At 39.3% G+C, this 20,173-nt stretch overlaps 2 protein-coding genes across 7 annotated transcripts in view; one reads left to right on the forward strand and one right to left on the reverse strand.

The window, feature by feature from the left end:
- Nucleotides 1–160: 160 nt before the first annotated feature.
- The window catches only part of LOC139772412 (ester hydrolase C11orf54 homolog), a 39,954-nt gene continuing 19,941 nt past the window's right edge, over nt 161–20,173 (reverse strand). Inside the window, exons 1-7 of one of the 3 annotated variants that reach the window (XM_071706100.1) lie at nt 2,231–2,384; nt 1,721–1,987; nt 1,553–1,651; nt 1,302–1,480; nt 898–1,195; nt 643–809; nt 161–527 (exon numbers count right to left, since the gene is read on the reverse strand). In XM_071706100.1, the coding sequence (XP_071562201.1) occupies nt 351–527; nt 643–809; nt 898–1,195; nt 1,302–1,480; nt 1,553–1,651; nt 1,721–1,811 (1,011 nt within the window). In that variant the 5' untranslated portion in view covers nt 1,812–1,987; nt 2,231–2,384 and the 3' untranslated portion in view covers nt 161–350. Of the gene's footprint in view, nt 528–642; nt 810–897; nt 1,196–1,301; nt 1,481–1,552; nt 1,652–1,720; nt 1,988–2,181; nt 2,385–20,173 lie in introns of those variants that run through there. The other 2 variants (XM_071706102.1, XM_071706101.1) reach the window with 2 other exon arrangements.
- Nucleotides 3,557–20,173, forward strand: part of LOC139772400 (uncharacterized) — a 30,167-nt gene continuing 13,550 nt past the window's right edge. Inside the window, exons 1-5 of one of the 4 annotated variants that reach the window (XM_071706074.1) lie at nt 3,557–3,934; nt 4,784–4,946; nt 10,781–11,034; nt 11,518–11,657; nt 16,567–16,834. In XM_071706074.1, coding sequence (XP_071562175.1) covers nt 10,849–11,034; nt 11,518–11,657; nt 16,567–16,834 — 594 coding nt within the window. In that variant the 5' untranslated portion in view covers nt 3,557–3,934; nt 4,784–4,946; nt 10,781–10,848. Of the gene's footprint in view, nt 3,935–4,783; nt 4,947–10,780; nt 11,035–11,517; nt 11,658–16,566; nt 16,835–20,173 lie in introns of those variants that run through there. The other 3 variants (XM_071706075.1, XM_071706076.1, XM_071706077.1) reach the window with 3 other exon arrangements.

Genomic DNA, 20,173 nt, shown 5'->3' on the forward strand with positions numbered 1-20,173 from the left:
AAGATTATAACGGTCGTCACAGTCTTTATTGACGGAATAATATTTGAGATCAAACAAATTATGAATTTCCGAGCTTTAATACAACAAAATTTGATACAAATTCGCTTAATTCAATTTGCACAAAAAAAAGGAAGGCATTTTGAAGAAAAAACGGATCTAATTATTTTTGTATTTTTAAACAAATATATTTATTTCTTAATCATATAAAATGGAATTTCTTAGATAAATTTGTATAAATTCTAACAAAATACATTATATCGACATATCTTCTTTTGTTACAATTTCATTGGCATACAGTTATTAAAATTTGATAAAGTTCAATCTGCTGTGAAAATATTTGAAGTACGAAATTAATCTTTTCCAAACTGCAGTTTTTTAGGCGGTTGATCGACACGATAAAGCGTAGCTGCCACATTGAAGTAGCCCTCGTACTCAATAGTATCCGGTGTTGTATCGATATGATAATGTCCACCCAAACGGCTCTCTTCGAAAGAACTGTGGAAATGCTGTACTCTGAGATCTAAATCCTGACAGAAGGAACGAGTACTTTAATTGAAAATAAAAGAGAAATAAATAATCATTAAATAAATTTATATATTCTTCTTTCTCTTTTCATACGGATTGAATCTCTTTAAAGCTTACTGTCTCAGCGCTGACAAATGTGCCGACAGCTATCAGAGGGGTCTCCATTTCATAGAAACGTAGCCAGTTGTTAAGCTGTGCCTCGCTAGTCAACGGGGTGTCCGAAAAATCTGGCATAATATGCTGTTTCACTTTTCCGTTCTTCATCTCGAACATGCCACCCAAACCTAAGAGATTTAGAGATATTTGACGTTTACTCGAGTTTCCATATTGTTTAATGCTATCGATATAGCAATGATGATTTCTGAGACCTACCTACGAGTTTATCCCCGTATTGTTTCTCCAACGCTTTCTGCATGCATGATATGAAGTCCAGTTTGCCGGTACGTTTTTTAGCGCGTACTTTTATAACTTTCCCTGGCTTGCCTTCGCATATATATAGATTGGCCAACAATGCGAAAGTTGTTTCATCTTCATTAGCAACTATACGCTCGAACAAGCACTTTCCAGTGGACTTATTTACAAATGCATAATGCGTCCCATTCCCTACTCCCATGTTAAGTTTATACCCTGACGAGACTCGGTTGTTTGATACATTTAACTTCATAATAAGCTGAAATAAATCTTTCGTTTATTTATACAAGTTTGCTTTCTCTCTCCTTCAAATTAGAAGATATTATTAATGCAATTTAGATAATGTACTTATAATACCTACACACCTCGCAATTGCTGCCTGTATGTGGCCACGGACCAGCTCCTGCGCCGATAACGAGAGTATCATAGTTGTAATTTAACTGTTGCAGCAACGACTTAACATCGTAGAACTTATCTCTCTGGACAGTTGGTAGAAGATACGCTGGACCACCAACATCCAAAATAATCGGATTACCACACAAGCCTGAAAGTATCATCAAAGATATGGGATTCGGAGAAAGACCAAATATGCCTTGTGTTGTTTTTCTATACGTACCTTCCCGATAAAAACAATAAGGCCATCTGTTGAAATCAGGACAATCAGCCATCTCGACAGTGGCCTCCGCAAAGTTTGCAGTCAATCCTTCTCCTAGGACTATAAACAAAAATTACATTATTACTACCTGCAGTTTCCTGCTGCAAATCCAAAATGCTTTACAATTACCATTCATTAACTCGTCGAGAGGCGGTTGATGCAATGTTCTTGACGTGATGTTTATTTTGGATGGATCTAGAGGTTCTATGTTTCGATACATCTTGAGAATCTTGAGAATTAGTACACTAGCAAACAGCGAAAGGACTAGCTTGGAATGGTACTGCAAATAACTGTGTATCGAACTATATCTATATTCTGCAGTTATTGATAATGTTATCTAATCACCGGATATCTTGTTTACTGAATCATAACGACTTAAAATGATTCCTCCGCTCTCTGAAAAAAAAAGAGATGCATGGTTATGTTATTGCATAAGCATGTTCGTTGATATAATTCTTAATAAATAGATAACACTTGTTAACACGTTAACAAAATTGTATCGTCAGTCTATTGATGCGTTACAAAAAGATTTATTCGTAATAAGAAAATTTTTGCACAAGATTACTCAAGTGTATTTTTACGATACAGACACAATTTAATAATGCGAGACACAGAACGATGCACGAAATTAAATAGCACCTTTATTACACCATGTTATGACATTGAAAGTGTTATAAAAAAGGAAACAAGACTGCAATCCAATCGACATTCTCGCAAGTTTACATAGATATATGTGACATGCCACGTGTCTTTACGCACACACGTGTCACACCGTCACCAGGAGAGAAGGATGAGAGGCGCAATGGCCGTGTTCAGCAGACACAACTGTTGAGTGTCGTCTTATCAACACGCTACGCTGATTTGCTCGGTCTAAAAGTAAGAGCCAATCACGTTCGATCGCTACTGAGCGGTAAAAAAGGGAAACGCATATTTTTTTATCAATACGTTTAATACTAGGTATAATAATAATTATTATTTTGTTTACAGCGTTATATAACTAATAAATCGAAGACATTTCTATTCAGAAAAAAACTTTTCTTAGCCAAAGATTATAATTTTTAATACTTAACATTCATTTTTATAAGCATCCAAATGCATAATATCTCGGGAATTCGGGAATATTATAAACGAGTTAAAAATTCTATCGATAATATAATTTAGGAAAAATATAATACATCTATATATAAATAAAAAGAAGCGCTAAGTATATCGTTTGATAAATTGTGCAATGTGTTTAATTAAATATATATGTATAATTTTGGTAATGCTCTATTAATATTTTCATATCTATTTGTCCAAAATTTTATATTAATATCTATAATTATTATATTGTCAAAAGATCACTATATATGTGTTATAAATAGATAATAATTTCAAAAAGTTTTCAAGGATTCCTAGAATCGTAATTAGAGTTAAGTTTGCCGCGTGGTTTACGAATTTTTTCCGCCATTTCGGATTCATCTGTTGCGTGACAAAATTCACGTGACATCCAGTCGAATAGCTTTATGCGATCGTAGTTTTCTCGTATTTTTCTTACTAAATATTTCATTTTTAATATTATAAATTTTTATAAATAAAGTATTTAAATATTTAAACAAAACTTTCTTGACGCAATGTTTGAAATCACTAAATTAATTTAGTTTTTCTTCACATGCGCTTAGCCGCCGGAAATTTATTTCATAGAAAGTTCAATCGTTTACAATTGAGCAATCGGTGCCGTCATATACTATCTGATCTGAGAGAATTAAAATCGTTTGAGCTTTTATGTGTATGTGTATGAATTTTAACAGCTTTCTCAGGAAAGTACGTACGCGAATAATAAATTGCAGAAGGGAACATTACGCATTACGCCAATATCTCTGCACGTTAACGGATAGAGCGTTCTCGTTCTCGCCGCGCCGCGCCGGCTCGGAACGAAGTTCGCGAGCGTACGCGGCGCGTCATCGTCGATGCGCTCTCGGGGTTGAGGACGCGCGCGCCGAAGGGAGGCCGGGGCTTGCAACGGGGACTACGGGGACTACGGGGAGTCGAGAGGGATCTCCCCGAAGGGGAGAGACTGACCCGACGCCGCGTGTCGGCGTCGCGGCGTCAGTATGCGGTCGCGCATTCCACGCGGGAACACCTGTTTGCTCCGTCGGCGGCGGCTGCATCGGCTCGCGTGCTACACGATCGCGCTCAGTTCGCGGGGGAAAAAACGGGAGCGATAGAGGGAGGGCGAGAGAGAAAGAAAGAGAGAAAGAGAGAGAGAGAGAGGCGGATACGCAGAGAGGGATCTAATATCTTCGAACTCGGAGGGATAAAAAGAAAAAACAGAGAGAGCACTTAACACACAATCGCTGCCAAGTAAATAACAGTAAACGAAGCGTTTGTTTTGGAAAGGGCAATACATGACGGAAATGATCTTCTTCGTATAAATTCACATTTGTGCATGTACATACGTAACACATGTATTTAATTTGTAAACGGTTATTTAAATAGCCGTTAGAATTTTAACGATAGACACAGGAACATCGGATAAAACGTAGGATAAAATGTTAATTGGTTGCGTTTGTGTGATTACGTTGACAATATTTCCTGTATTTTTTTTAGAAATATAAACATTTTGAAACTGTGTGTTCCACCTTTCCAAAACGATTGATTCGCAAATATGTTGTTTTTTTTTTCAAATGCACACATATTGGAAGAAATGGTTTTATGTATTCGCATTTATAATAGTTTCAATTAATTCCGATTAATTTGTTTAACAAATTTGCGTGTTAGCTATAATAAGTTCTATTGTCCAAAATAATTTAGAATCAGGTATAACATTATCACATTTCACATTTCACATTATCACATTATAATAATTACTAAATTGCATTTTCGAAATCCTCACAAAATTTACGATATACTAAAACATAATAAATATATAATATAACACGATAACAATATATAGAACATATGTAAAACAATAAAAATTAAGTAAAGCTTAATAATATTAAAAGGATAAACGGTATCAAATGTCGATTGTCGATGCAGAATCTTTCTATACAGAATTCAGAAATGTTTAGGTGTATATAATCAGATATATTTTGTTATAATATGTAATGATTAGGTAAATATGTAAAGATCAAATATACATACATACATACATACATACATATATATATATAATTTACATATCTATACAAGTGCTTCTACTAAGGAATTAAGTTTTTCTGGCTTAAGTGCTTTCTCTCTGGGGCCAGAGATACAGAGTAGGAAAAGGAGGAGAGGTACAAGAAGAAGGGGGCGACAAAGAGAAAGAGAAACAGAGAAAGGACAAAGTCCGCGAGGCTTCCACCACGTGTCCCTCATTCTTCTCGATTGTACACGCGTAAGAACAATTTTCTCTATTAAGGGTATATACACACACGATCTTCCCAACGTGCTTTCCTATCGCGGAGACAGACTCCGTTTGGATGTCCCCTTTGCACGATACGCTGCGGCCTACTGGTGGTTGTCGCACGGAGAGGTTGAGATCGATTTAACCCTTGAACTATTAGACGATTTCTTCTCAAAGCTCGCTTGCTTGAATTGTTTAAATCGTTGCTTCGACGCGGCATTACTTTACTGAAATGGCACTCACATTGCGTTGCAAAAGAGAGAAAGAAAAGAAAAGCTTGAAGACTTGATACAGAAACATCGTATAAGATGCAGAAATAATACTAATAATAATAGAATAAAATAACATATAGATAAGATAGTGTCAAGAATAAAAATTTATGAAAAATGTAGTTTTTAAAAATAATAATTTAAATATTCAAAAATATTTAATAATATGGAGGAAATTATACGCATTCTTTGTATTTTACAAATGTTCTCGTAAATGTAAAGCTTTAATTTATTATAGTACTGTCGATTTTGGCTTACCTAAGATAATATTTTTAGAGTGCGACACTAATCATTTACCGTGTGTCAGATCTTTAATTGCACTTTTATATTCTCGAGGATAGTTTATATCCTAATGTATGCAAAACGCGTTGGTGCCTTGGAAATTTGATTTAGTGTTACACCAGTAGGTCGGTCAGCGTTAAACCCTTTTAATCCCGGATGAATAATTTTGATATGATATAAACGTGACCAATTCATTCTGTAACCTCTTTATGTGTAATATGAAATAGGTAGCATTCATGGTGCTCCATCAATGCATCAATGTTTAATATTATCGACAATTTAATGCATGTTTCATATGTTAATGCAATGGACTCCCTATCTAGTATTATTATTATTATTATTCGAATATGCAGTATATGAAGTCATTATCGTATTTTTTCGAGCACAACAGGAGAAAGACAGAGAGAGAGAGAGAGAGAGAGAGAGAGAGAGAGAGTTTGTGTGTGTGTCAGGAAATAATAAAATATATAGGTAATATAAAATGGCAGAGTAATATAAAAATACCAGGAACTACTATAATAAAATAATAATGCAGTGTAATAAGTCACGTAATATCACGAAAATTTATACATAGAAATGGGTAATATTTCAGAGAAAGAGAGAGATTAAATCTGTTCTAAATATCTATATGAATTTTTTGCATCATTATTCTCGCGATATTTATGATCCGGATGGCGGTAAATTCGTTACGTTTGAGCTGCTTTTGAATAAAATTATAATTTAGATTACGAGCGAAAAGTCGCTTACTTACTATAGTTCTATAAGTTCGATTTAACAGGTTCAAGAGTGTTCCGGCTCCAAAAAAGTCGGCAAACGGCTGCCTTTAGATAAGGACTCGACGGTCAGGCGGAATTGACACTCGTACGAATTGTGACTTTATCTCGGAGAGTCTTCTTATCGGTGCAATCGCGGTCGCGATCGCGATCGCGGAAGTTCGCGATCGTGAAACGTTCCAACTTTATTCGCTCTGACGAGCGTAACGTATGCTATTAAGAGCGTTATTATAAGACCTCGTCGGGATGAGACGCGGAGACTTTTCAGAGACGTTCGCGTCAACGTCGCCTAACTAACCGTGCTACACTAAGTTTTAGTACTTACCCGAGAAGCACAAGCGGGAATAATAAACTCGGCATACAAGACGCTCATATCATTGTAATCAACAAGCTCGAGAAAGCGGATTACCGGTTCTGCATCACGGACGATTAAGAACGAATGACCATCTTGCGTATTGCGGTTCAGAGACACGAACCATAGATAGCGTAATTTTATCCTTCGTTAAGTTTTAAATTCTGCTTGACCTCTCAATTCACGTTTAAGAGAAGTTGTCGAAATAATATCGCGGTCAGTCGAATTTTTTGTTCGGAATTCGTAAAACATTCTACGTGATTATTATCATTAGCAAAAAACACGGATATCTATCCTTATAGCTAACACTATGATTTGGGGGGATGAATTTGAGGCCACAAATGTTAATATTATAATCACAATTGTTGATGCAATTAATTTCTCCCTAGCGGAGATGTCCAGAGGGGAAGACGAACGCTGCGAGCACTATCCCGTCCGTCCTTCGGTGTATCATAATTGGATTTCGCTTCACTGCCTCTCAGTTTATACGCGGCGAGACGTAAATGCATAATAATTTATGCCTCATTGTCCGACTCGCTAGAACGTTAGATGGGGACGCGTGCCACAGGTCGGACATCTGAGATGCATGGATCGGCTGAGATCACATCCGCATGGATATGGTCCAATGATTCTGGCTTAATTAAGAGAAGTTACACGGCATGGTTCGCTACTTGTATATGCCAATGCCATTCAACCGCACGTTGCAATTATTATGTAAAATTTTTTTGATTATATTATACTTAACAAATTTTATGTTTACTTTTATATATTATATTTTTAAAACTTGTATTAAAAGGGTTTCATATTTTATATTTTATATAAAATGTATTATATTATATTATATTATTATGTTATTTTTTACATATTTGGCCAGTACCATTGTTGTGTTAATGGTACCTTTACATAACCGAATAATTAATTTCATAAATACAGTTTGCCGTAACAAGATTTCATTAGCAGAGTTTAATTAATTGGCTAAATTAACAAACAGTTTTAATAGACTTTTCGCGCAGTGAAATGCAATATATAAAATAACGATTCTTTATTGAGAAATTAAAGAAAAAAACAAACACTGCTGCGTTTGTTGCTCCTGCAAACTAACGTCGCATTATTGATCCGGCTAAATTCTGTTTAACCGCTAATTAGCCGCTAATTAGCCGCTAGCGAATCCTCCTTTCTCTCGACGGTGCACGCTCCACCGATTCCCGTCTCGCAGCGGGCGGCCTTGCCGTTATTTTCGTTATCGATATTATGACGTCGTTATCATTTGCGTGGCGCGCGGCCGGAGTCTGCGGAGGCTGGCGGAGCGGAAGTGATAACGTCAGAACCATTCGATCGTCCGCGAACTTATCGGCCGTGGCTATCGATAAACCGACGTAGCGGCGTGAATATCAACAAGTTGGGCGGACGTGCCGGAAGCATTTGTCCTTCTACATCTGATTGTCATTGATCCACTGAAGGGGAGAACGTTCCGCAATAAGATTAACGTGTCATAGGGAGATCTGCAAATGTCGCGCGTGAATTTCTCGCGGCAATTTCTTTTTTTGTGAAAGATACCCAAAGCGTACGTTCGACAGACCCCATACTCTTCGTTTAAGATAAACGTTATCTTTGGATAAAATTTTTTCAATCTCGATTTATCGATTACCGAGATATTTATCGAAACTTGATATCTCAAGGTGCTAATTTTTGCCGAGAAAGATTTTATCGGTAAATAAAGATCGTTCGATTATCGATGTGTTAATTTCTCGCCTGATAGACACGTGTATGAAGGGGGGATTATACTACCTCAAGAAAATTATTATTTTTTTTAGTCCTGTGGGCCTATTCTGTAACTCTTAACGACAGTTTCGTTATATCTCGTTATCGTTATCGTTATATTGTCGTTGCGCAGCTTTTTTACCATACATAATATCTGCGCAACGCAAATATAACGATAATGAAACTGTCGTTAAGAGCTACAGAATAGACCCACTGGGGTGCTCATTCGTTCTACGCTATTTTAAACGGAACGTGTCGAGTTATAATGTATCTCGATTCATTCATATTTATAATCCATTAAATTAAATTAATAACATGCTCGACATCAACGATCGAGCTTGATGCATATCCTTGAGAAAACAGGATGCAAGACGCGCTTAGTCATGCACGGTATTTGCATTCCCGATCGTCCGGACGAGAGTTCGCGGTGCTCATAAAAGTTTCGTCATTTCCCCCGAAAGCCCCGACATGATTTTATAGATGTTCGTCGTCCGTGAAACTTGAGAAAAAATCTCAGTCGCTTGACATAATTTTATCGACGTGTATCAATACTTCGAAACTGGTACCTGGTACAACCAACGTCATTTGTTGGCGTGGGCGTAAATGGAAAACCTATAATATGTCTCTCGGCATAGCAGATATCCTTTTGTATCTTTAAATCACGCGATGATTAATTATACATTAGAGTGCATATTCGATACTGATGTACTAATTCTGTCGAAATGGAAATCCTCTTCATTCTCTTTTTTAGAATTAAAATATTTTCTCCATTAATATCGCGGTTTATAGAGTTCAAATTTAATCTAATTCTAATTTAACCCGGTTTAATTAAGATTGTCAAATAATCATTTTGCTATAAATACGTTTTTCCAATTAAGCGACTAGTAAAATATTAATTTACGATGCTGAATTCAATAAAATTCATTTTTTTCACTGCTTATCGATTGTCGATTCCGATTGTTCGATAAATTGTGTCAACATTTGCCCTGAACCTGTGAATTCAATTACTAATTGAGCCCTAACACACGCAGTATCGATATTGTCAATGGAACAATTCATGGAGCAATTAATTAATTGATATGCACCGCTGAGCTTCTGTTTCACGTGTACAACGATTTGTAAAGGGTTATTACCAGCATATCGGACAGAATAAAATATTTAGTTTAATAGCCTTTTGTACATTTGTTTCATGATGTGTATAAAGCAATCTAAATTGCATTCATTTAATCGCAATGTAAAAGTAAAAATTGAGTTGTTTCGAAATCCGAGAATCGTTCAAAGTTAGACGAACCGTAAAAACAATCTCACTGTTTAAGATTTGTATCTCTCTCTTCCTCTGATTAGTTAACGAATAAGTACAACGACATACATGTAAATATTAGTTTATTACTAATTGTATAAGATATCTAAACTTTTTGCAGCAAATTAATCCTCGTATTATTATTAAGTTTTAAAGACACGTTTCTTAAATTCTTAATTATTAAGAATTTTTACTATTCTTTGTCGGTCAAAGATATTTTTGTGCACCGCCTGTGAAGTGCTTTAAATAGGATTCTGCTTTTAAGCCTCACGGACTCTCTACCACGACATTAGATTTAAAAGCCACTTAGGTACACTCGACAACAACTTACAGGCGAGCCCGCGTATTTCAGTGCACAAACACTTTTCTGTTTACTTATTTTAACTTTTTCTAATGACGATATGCTACTTGTAGTTAGTGTGTTCCTTATAATTTTAATTCAAAATTAGCAAAAATTTGTTTAGCGCATTAAACTAACAAAGTTAGAAATGTTTTTTAAATTATAGTTTAAAACATTATTTTTTATGTCCAAAAACCTGCTATTAAAATCGTGAAAAAAACTTTTAAGGGTGCAGATTTTATTTTCGACATGTTTTTAAACTCTTTATCAGCAAGAAATTAAAAAAAAAAACAACATAATTTGAATCAGCAATTATAATGCATGTAAAAATATATAATTAATCTCTGCACACAGAGTTCACGGCACAAGCTGGACAGCAATATTAGTCAAAATATAATAACCAAAATAGAATATAAAGCGGATAAGAAAATGATACCGCTTGAGATCGGCGAATGACTTCTGTTCTTCGTCGAAGAGTCAGCTATTAGAGTCGTAAAGACGGAGACTCTTAAGATGTAGATTTTATTTTCGAGGTGCCTCCCTTGACTCTTTATTCGGCGAAAAAGCTTCTTTCCGGGGCCATAACGACGCGGATTTGCGATCGGGTGTATCGCAGAAGGCATTTTTCCCTTCAGAAATCGAGTCCACGACTCGTGGCGCGAAAGCGACGACCGAAAGTGGTGGTCACTTTGATCGTCGTCGCGCTCGCAGGCCGACGATTGCAGGCCGTCGTCGCATTATTTTGTAGTAGTCGTCATTGAGAGAGGTTTTTATGGTGGCCCCTACCACGCGCGCGCACCTTTATGTCGCGACTGAATGGACAGGGCGAGCACCGACTGCCGGCTCCTTTATGAGATAATAGGCCCGCGAGGCCGTGCCCGTGCCATTCAGGCCACCCCGGCAACCGATTCGGGATCGAATCGCGAGAGAGAGACCGAGAAGCGAGAGGCGAGGGCGGACATCGCCGCTGCGGCCCGCAGTCATGCTCACCATACAGAACGAGTGAGTACACACCGCTTTCCGGAAGCGTACCGATACCGTTATTCTCTCGTGGGGGGAAAGCGGGGGATGGGCGATCGGACACCCTTTCGTCGTTGGCGAACGGTGAAAGCCGCGTTACGTGGACCGATGCTCGACCAAAAGTGCGGCGCGTCCACGAGTAATCGCGCGCGGGTGACGGACGTACGAGAAGACGGGTCGTCGATGCCGATAAGGCTTCCGTCAGCAATTGGAGAGTTCAATTCGCACGTCGCCCTTTTAATTTGCCGTGTGCCGCGATAAGCTTGTTCTCTGTCGCAATTAAACGTGCGTCACTAGACCCGAGGTCTCGTGTATTTGTCGCACGCGGTGGGACAATAAAGAAAAGAAAATAATAAAGAAAGGAATTGCATCACGATCGGAAGTCGAGACTGATCGCGAGAGAGGAGAGAGAGGAGGACCGCGAGAACGTTTCGCCGTTCGTCCGACCGCACCCCGCTTTTCCAGATCGCTCGCTTTCGCGCATCCCGGACCGACGTCCGCGATGCCGGCCCACGGCCTCGATCGCCAAGCTTCGCCGCTGCTTCCTGGTGGACCCAGGGCTTCCTCGGGCTTGCTAATGGCTGCACGTTGATTCGCTGCATAAAGTGAGTATGTCATTTCGAGGGTATCTGAGAAACTGCGTCATGCATGTCACAACGACTTGCCCCGCCGCGCGGAACCGACGCAACATTACCGACGATTATTTCTTATCTTCTACATACGCAAGCACATAGCTGCCGCACGTGCGTTGTGCGCTTTAAACTGCGATTGTACAGAGTGCGACACTACAGTTGAACTAGTTTTATCGAATTTTCTTCCCCAACGAAGCCTTTGACGGTCGCCGTGGAGCGAGCGTGTTGTGAAAGAATAGAAGTGAAAGGTCTTCCGGGAAATAAGTTTCAGATAATGGAATTTCATTTTTTCTTTGATACCTCGCTCGAATGAGGCTTTGCTTTGACCGACATATAATTCAAGAATTGGTCGCGTGGACATTTGATGTGGAAAAGTGACAATTTGCCACGAGCGGCCCTCTCGACATTTTCGTTGGGGAAGAATCGATTTCAAATCGCCTCAGAGACTTCACAGAGCTGGCTCTCTGCGATACGCGTATCATAGTTTTTCACTACAGCTTTGTATTGCAAATAGCTTTAAGCTCCACTCTCGCTCGCGACGAGCCTTGCGCGAGCTTCGCCGTTCTGCATTCATAATCGGAGTACAAGCTAGACACACTTTAAACATCTGCTGTACACAAGTGCGGTTCGCGATCTCAACCCCCTGTGTTTCTTCATATGCAGAGTGAACAGCCATAACAACGACGACGCGGGATATTTAAGTTTCGTAGCGTTAGTTTCCGACAAAATAATGTTTGCGATAGCACGAATAATTCTGCACAGAAAAGCTTAATTGTTAATCCTCCCTGCTCACGGGAGTACCCTTCTCTCTAACTCCGAGAACAAACGAGCACGGAATCACTGCCGCTATCAGATAAATGTGCTTTACGGCGCGCGCCGGGGATGTGTTTCAGTTTCCTAATGTCGAAGCCGCTTCATCCGGCTCGATATCACAAAGCTCGATATCGAAAAAGCTTCCAAACAGCTTTACGGTTATTTACAAGTCGATAGCCAGGTAGCAGGGTGACATCTAAATACGTATTATTGACGTTAGAGACATCATTAAGACGTTATTATTATTTGACGTCACTCTGCTACTTGGGTAGATTCCGTCATGCGAAGTGGATTGCCATGGCGCTAACATGGTTCGATTGTTATAATGTTTACCGAATTCTTACGCCAGTCGTAAATGAAGAACCTATTTTGATTTCGAAGAAGAATATAATCGAACTAAACTTTAATTTAATTAATTATACGTTAACAAAGTATTATTCGAGCCTCTCAGAAGCCAACTAATTGAATTCATTTTTTGTAAGTTTCTTAATTTTAGTACCAGACCACGCGATTTATAACTTTATCAATTTTCTTTCTTTTTGTCTCTCAGAGTAGCTTGGCTTCTAAGAGTATCATTTATCATAGTTAAATAAACATATATAAATTATATGCATGTCCGTTTTTATCTTGTTAATACGTAGAGAAAATTTGTGTAAATATTCGCGCTTATTTAAAACAACATTCCCCCTCTCCCTCATGCATGTTTTTAGATTTTTACGCCTATTGCAATAGTATTAATTAATTTTTCTTTATTACATTTGTATTGTTCAGTAATTGACCTATAATTTTGATCGTGCTCCATACAAACGGCCGTTTTGATTAACTTAGAGGTATGCGATAATGAGAATCCAAATTCAAAAGAGCCAATGAAATTATCAGGAATACCCGCTTTGTAATCGCATCGCATTCCTCCGTTACGTTCTCTTTAGCATCAAATTTAATTCTCATCGATCATGTGACGTTCGTCCCAGATTGTTGCGCATACACAGAGGGAGAGGGAGAGAGAGAGAGAAAGAATGTTTTGTAAAAATTGAAAATTAGTATTCGCATCAAATTAATTTAAAGTTTATCCTTTAATCGATCAGACTAGATGAATACGATCCTTATTTCCTTGAATTTCCGCACACTGGGATATCAGGTTCAATCAAAGGTAAGCCTTAATCTTCAGGATTTTCGAAAGAATGGGGGATTCATGAAGATGTAGACAGACTGTGTTCCAGGAAACAAGGATAAAAGTGAAGAATATCGCGTAGATCCTCCAGTTCTCGTCCCGTTTCGTCGGCATTCTAATCCTCCCTCCCGGCTCTTCCCCCGGATTTTCGGTCACTCGACTCGTTAGTGACACAAATGCGATCCTTGCATCGCATCGCCGGGGATGCTTCTACGATGTTCTAGGATGTTGGCCGACGCGAAACTCGAGAACACATTTACCGTGAAATCGAGCCCTATATACACAATGGCCAACAGCGGCAACTCACTTACACGTGTGCCATGTCTGCGTGTTCGCCTTCCTTAAACGCATCGTGGAGTGTAACGTTAATGTAACTCACAATCAGTGGTTCCCAAAGTTTTGCGGATGTCGCTCCGTTGATACTGTAAATTCTCTCATTAGTTGAACTCCTATCATTAATTGTAAAAGAAAAAACTGATACGAGATAAACCGCCATTAAGAGATTTGCTCGACCAGGAGATGTTTTTTTTTAATATGATTCCTATAAATCTATTAATAACAAATTATTTACAATTCAGAGGGAAGATGCAAGATCGATTCAATTCAGAATAAATCGATAGAAGCTCGATCTTGAAACAGAGTTGGCATCATCGATAACGTAATGTAACACAGAGAGAGAGAGAGAGGGAGAGAATAGACGAAGCGCGCTACTGCAACTAACTGCCTGCGGGGTGGTTACCCCTCTCTTGTCCTTACCAGCAAGGCAAGCGGTGACGACACGCCATTAGATTATGCATCAACGTTGTTGTAGTGCAGTTTATTACCGTGTTGCTATGCACGAAGGCGAAGGGTAGAACGAGGATACACATTGTTTGGAACGCATCACAGCCCTTTGGCTCGAATGGTGGTTTCCTGAGATTTTCAAAGGACCCAAAGATGTACGGTATTCTGCAACTTCGTTCCGGAAAGGCGGACAATCTTAAACCGCCAAGAATCCGAATATTCAAGAGACAAAGAGTAAAATGATTCTTAAAGCATGTAAGATACCTTCTAAATTTTAAGAAGTAAAATTCCAAAAATCTGAATATTCGAAGAGATGAAACGATCATTTTTTCATTTAAATGGAATGACGCAGGAGTCATTAAAAAGCCATACAAATTAATGAAGGGACTTACGTGGTTTATCGATTCTTTTCCGAGGCACATTAGGTCTCTTTTTTCCATTCCAATGCGATATTAATATCACGGCGTCTATTTCACCCTCGTTTTACGACGACAGCGATTTCCTCTCGTTGACGAGAAGAGAAGAATATCGGCGGGTTATTAATTTCTTCTTCTTCTTAATGTGTAGGCACGCGTACAAAATCAGACGCTATTCAGAGAGATAGTGCCGTTCCCGATATTATAGCAGCAGCTTTTGACGTTGCCATCTTCGAGATTGACATCAAAGACTCGCAACGAAGTCAGACTCACTCGTTGCGATCGCTTAACCCTCCCTCCCTATATTCCTTCCTCTGTCTCCCATGAATTCTAGAGATAACGAGGCGAGGGATGAAACGGAACGCAAACCACGAATACAACTATACAAATCCCTTTATTTTACCTCCGGGAACTTTCCTCGCTGTGAGAATTCTAATTCCCGCTGCGTTACGATTACGCGAGAGGACGAGGCATTTCGATTTAACTGTGGAATATCCGTGGCAGTGAAATTGATCTACTTCAACGCGCAGCTCTTAACTTGCTCGTTGAGAAGTTTCGAAAGATAATTGGGATGGAAATGAACTTTCATGTGAATAAAGCGACGAAATCTTTTTCGTTCGTTATTTCAAAACGAACTTTGTGAATTAATCAATTTGAGGCGTTTATTAAAAAATCAGGCCACTGAAACGCGATCTGATTTTTTATAAGCGACGAATTCTTAACTCTTGTGATTCTCAACAGAACGTGAACGTCGACACAGATGTTAGATATTGCTGTTCTTGGTTTATTCCTCTTCAGAACTAGATAACGCAGAAAAATAGGGTGCAAGAACACAAAGAGAATAACGCTCTAGTTGTGAAAAAAAAGGAAAAAAATAGAAAGGGGAATTACGTGCACATTTACGTGGTGCTTTCTGTTATCGAGCTCGAATTGCATCCCCAAGTTCGCAATTGCGAAGCTTTGAACGGGAGAGACTCCCTTTTTTTTTTCCACGGCGTAGTCGACTGTGACGCATCTCTATTCTCGCGTCGCGTTTAATTACGGAGACCCGCCGCGCCGCGCCGGTCGGCTCGTTATCCACCAGCTTGTCATTATTATCGCGATCGCGAAAGTTCGGACGTGCGGGACGACGTATCGCCGACAAGTCGGAAATAAAAGCTCGCCTCTCATCGAACAATTCCAACGAGCAATTCCGCGACGCACAATCGAGCTGATAATGGATTTTTAATCGAATTCCTCGTGGCTTCTGAATTCCAATTACGCGACGATTACATTTGACGCATCTGAATTGTTAAATCGTTCTGTCTCTGGGCTTTCACAGACTGTTGAGTAATCCTTCGCCTATTGGCAGATTAGTACGGATCTTTCGTTTTAAAATCTTAAATCCTCGTATTTCAAAAGTCCTAAATCATCATTCCTGAAAATCATCGAATTTTAAGAATTTTCTGGACAAAGTGGATTTCCACTTTGGATCTTACTTGGTATGCATCCTCAAACGAACAACTAGATTCATCCCTTGTAACGAATCATAATTGTGCTTGTAATTACAATTGAATTTCGAAAATAAATTTTCGAAATCCCTTGCGTATGTGCATGACGCATGTTGACTGTATATGTTTGCCTCTGAGGATAATTCTTTACAAATTCGAAAAAAATCGCTAGGCGACTAATAATTTAATTTCCACGGCGGTCCTTTCAGTATGTCGCCGCGCAACGGTTCCTGCGTGGCGGAAGTAAGTTCCGTGAGGAGCCTCTCGTCGGACGATGTTTCGGGAGCCAAGGCGAACCGGAAGAAGTCGTGTTGGGCTCGCGCGACCGATCCGGCCCATCGTCGCGGCCGACGGATCCAGTTGCTCCAGATGCTGGTGCTACCTTTTATACCGATCCTCGCTCTGATCGTGCAGACCGCCAATACCCTCCACGACATCTTGATCTATCGCCAGGAGGTGTCTGACATAGAGACGCAGGTGAGCGAATCAAGTTGTCCTTATTGCCCGAGTCAGTAATTAATCGACTCTGTGTTTTTATATTAAACTTCGCAGAAACGATCATACATTTCTTCTTTATCCTCCATTTGAAATTTTTTTTCCTGGCTTTAAGAGTTTTAAGTACCGTTTACATTCATACGATATAATCCTAGTATCTGAGGATAAAATATCGGGTGTAAAGTTCCTCCAAGAGTCTATATATTAAAAGCAATTTAGCCGACAGTTCCGCCGCGTCTCGCTTATATATATTCTATGTGAGTTTCGCGGAAACTCCAGTTTTACAAATTGCTAGTTCAGCGTTGTCTGAAGTAACGGACGAAAAGCTCCACGCGCACGCTTACGTTGCGCCCTGATAATTATGTAAAGAGCGCAATTAGGCTGGGTTGGTATAATTTACCGGTGATCGATCGACGGCGGCGGTTCGTTTGAGGGTAACGAGAGGATGAACAAATACACCGCACCTACGCGCTTTCACGTCTGCGAATAGCATCGCGACATAATGGAGGCGTTTCTACCTGAAGTGCGAGCCTCGCGATTATAATTCTCTCTTTATTTTAGTTTAAAGAAGCAAAAAGAAAATACGCGATTCTATAGAATCCAATATAAGAATGTGAAATTTAATTAACACAAGGTGTTAATTAAAGTCACAAGGGCAATAGAGGTCTCATTTTCAAATCCTTTTTGCAACACTAGGCGAAGACCTAAAAAAGAGAATTTTATTGTCACATTATAATTACAAGGACGCGGTAATAATGTGTAAAAGTAACGGGGAAGAAATTTCAATAATATCCTCTACTAAAAACGCGATAAAGTCTAACTTAATTCACGACGACAGAATAAATAAGCGACTCCACTCGTTCGCTTTGTGAGATCGAAACGCGAGCTTTGATCGCGACATGCGATCGCAATTTCGCGATCAAGTGATAGAGTGTCGGTATGTGTTCATCGGTCTATCACAGAGACGCGGATAGCTACAGCGGCGAACGATTTCGCTCTTTCCTCTATGGGGATGAGGGAGCGTCCGCAGGGCCAGGAGCTGTTGTTAATGAAAACGTCGGGCGCTAGTTGGAAATCGCGTCCAATTCGATTTCCGATCCGAGCGGCGGTGTCCGGCATGGCGCAAGAAATTACGTTACAGCCATTCTCGCGCGACGAGCCGGCTATTTTTATTTTATTCTCTCACGCACGTTCGGATTATCGACTCGCATATACACGCGGCCGAGCCGCCATCATCGCCCTTTTGCTACTTCGAAGCGAGGAGCGCTTGCAAGGGATGATGAAATAAAATAAGAAGAGCGCGTGGAGACGGGGGGATAGTACCGTAACTGATGTTTAGCTTGCCATCGCAGGGAAAACACAGCTGAAAATAGCACATTTTTAATTTATAAAATTTTTCTTTGATAAACATTAAAAAAGGCTATTTCATTTTATCCATAAAAAAAATAGGACTGCGGTATAGCTCAGGAGATTTTCCACCTTTTATTTTTGCGAATTACTTCAGTTTACCACTTATGGTCAGTTTTATTTAAATTCAAGATATTAAATTCAAGTTTCTTGTTTAATTTATTCGATCTCTTAAACGAGATAAATTCTGCCTGTGAAGAACATTTTTATATTTATAATTAGGAAATTATACAATCGTAATGTATACATGTTAAGATACCAACCGCTTTCTTTATGTCAATTTTAAATTGCTATAATAAATTTAATTCGAGCAGCGTCGAGTAGATTAAGTAAAGAGTGAATTTTGATCGACCATAATCGCGGACCGTAGTTTTAATTGTAAATTATGCGTCGCTCTCCCTCGTCGTCGTGAAGAGAAATATTCCACTGTTCTACCTAATCGCCCTGTCTACAAAGATATTAGACACGACCCTCCTGGGAGCGAAGGGCGGATCAAATAGAAATTCATCGCGATGGGGTGTTGGCCGCGGGAACAACGGTCTTCGATCTCGAGTTACTTGTTTGACGAGCGTCGTAAGAATGGTTGCCATTGTCGGCGATGTCAGATATACGTATATTTGCGATTGTACTCGCGCTTCTCTACGACCGACGAGCGTTTCGCACACCCGTCGGCACACCCCCTACAATTCAACACGGCGCGAGAAGCTTGGAAATTTTTCTTTCAGCTCGGACCAGATTTGAGAAGATTCCTGAGCATCTTTTTTTAATTACCGTAACATTTGTTAATTTGTTAATGTGAAATTTTGTTGCAATGAATATTTAAATTAACATTCGTTGAGAATTGAAATTACGTAAATCATTTTACATACCTTTGTGATGGCAAATTAAATGAAAACAGAACGAATGAGTGAAATACAGAGGAAATGAAAATGTGAAACCGGAGGCTGAAATTTACGGAATAATCTGGAGCACCAGAAAATTATGAAAAGGGAAAAGAAACTTTGTTGAATTATATATTGTTTGTTGAGTTAAAGAAATTTAGAATAAAAATTTAAAATAGATAAATTAGAATTCTATAAGGAGGGAATTAATCAAGGTAGGATTTTATCCAAAAAGAGTTCCACGTATCTAAAAATAAATAAAATCGATGATATCTTAAGGAAACAGAGATGACTGCAAAAATCTTCGTATAGTATATGCAATATTAGAATTAACGTAAGGATTCGTATATACAATATTAGAATTAACAAATTGTGAATTTTAAGTGTACGCGAGCGGCGATTATTAAAATCAGCGTATTACGAACTCCTGCCTAAGAGCACGTTCGTTCTGGCTTTACCCTGATCCTTACGGTAACTTTGCTGAGACTTCGTCAGAGTAGGACGACCTCTGACCCGGCTTGTGATGCTCTGGCTTAAAAGTTCGTGGCACGCTGACAGAGCCGCGGATTATTCCGCTGTATACGAGCGCTTTATTGGCAAAGAGCAAGTTCGGCGGAGAACTTTCTATTATAGTTCGTGAGTTTACGAAGGTGCTAAGTCTTTGACGAAAGATGCTCGCTTGATGAGTCTCTGGCAGGTTCTTGTTCGAAAAGGGGCGGGATAGATCGACGGAACGTCAACGGCGCTTTGGTGGGACACCTAATTGCGATTGCTGTGCAATTTGCAACCATGATAATAATTATCCCGGGTCGTAAAGCGATTTTACCACCAGCGTTAATGCAATATCGCTCGTTCTCGCGAGCCGGTAGATTGTAATGGAAACAAGGACGCGCTCTTAAACTGATGAGATTCCTTAATGACTGAGAATACGCAATCAAACGGGCGACAACTTGTAAGGGATCCTCGCGACGGCAGAGATTTATGACACTGAAGTTCAGCCGTCTCTCCAGTCGAAAAATCTGCTCGGAAATCC

The sequence above is a fragment of the Temnothorax nylanderi genome, unplaced genomic scaffold, assembly GCF_030848795.1.
Source record: "Temnothorax nylanderi isolate EJ_2023f unplaced genomic scaffold, tnyl_v1.0 TNYL_tig0049_pilon, whole genome shotgun sequence".
In the NCBI taxonomy this organism is placed as follows: domain Eukaryota; kingdom Metazoa; phylum Arthropoda; class Insecta; order Hymenoptera; family Formicidae; genus Temnothorax; species Temnothorax nylanderi.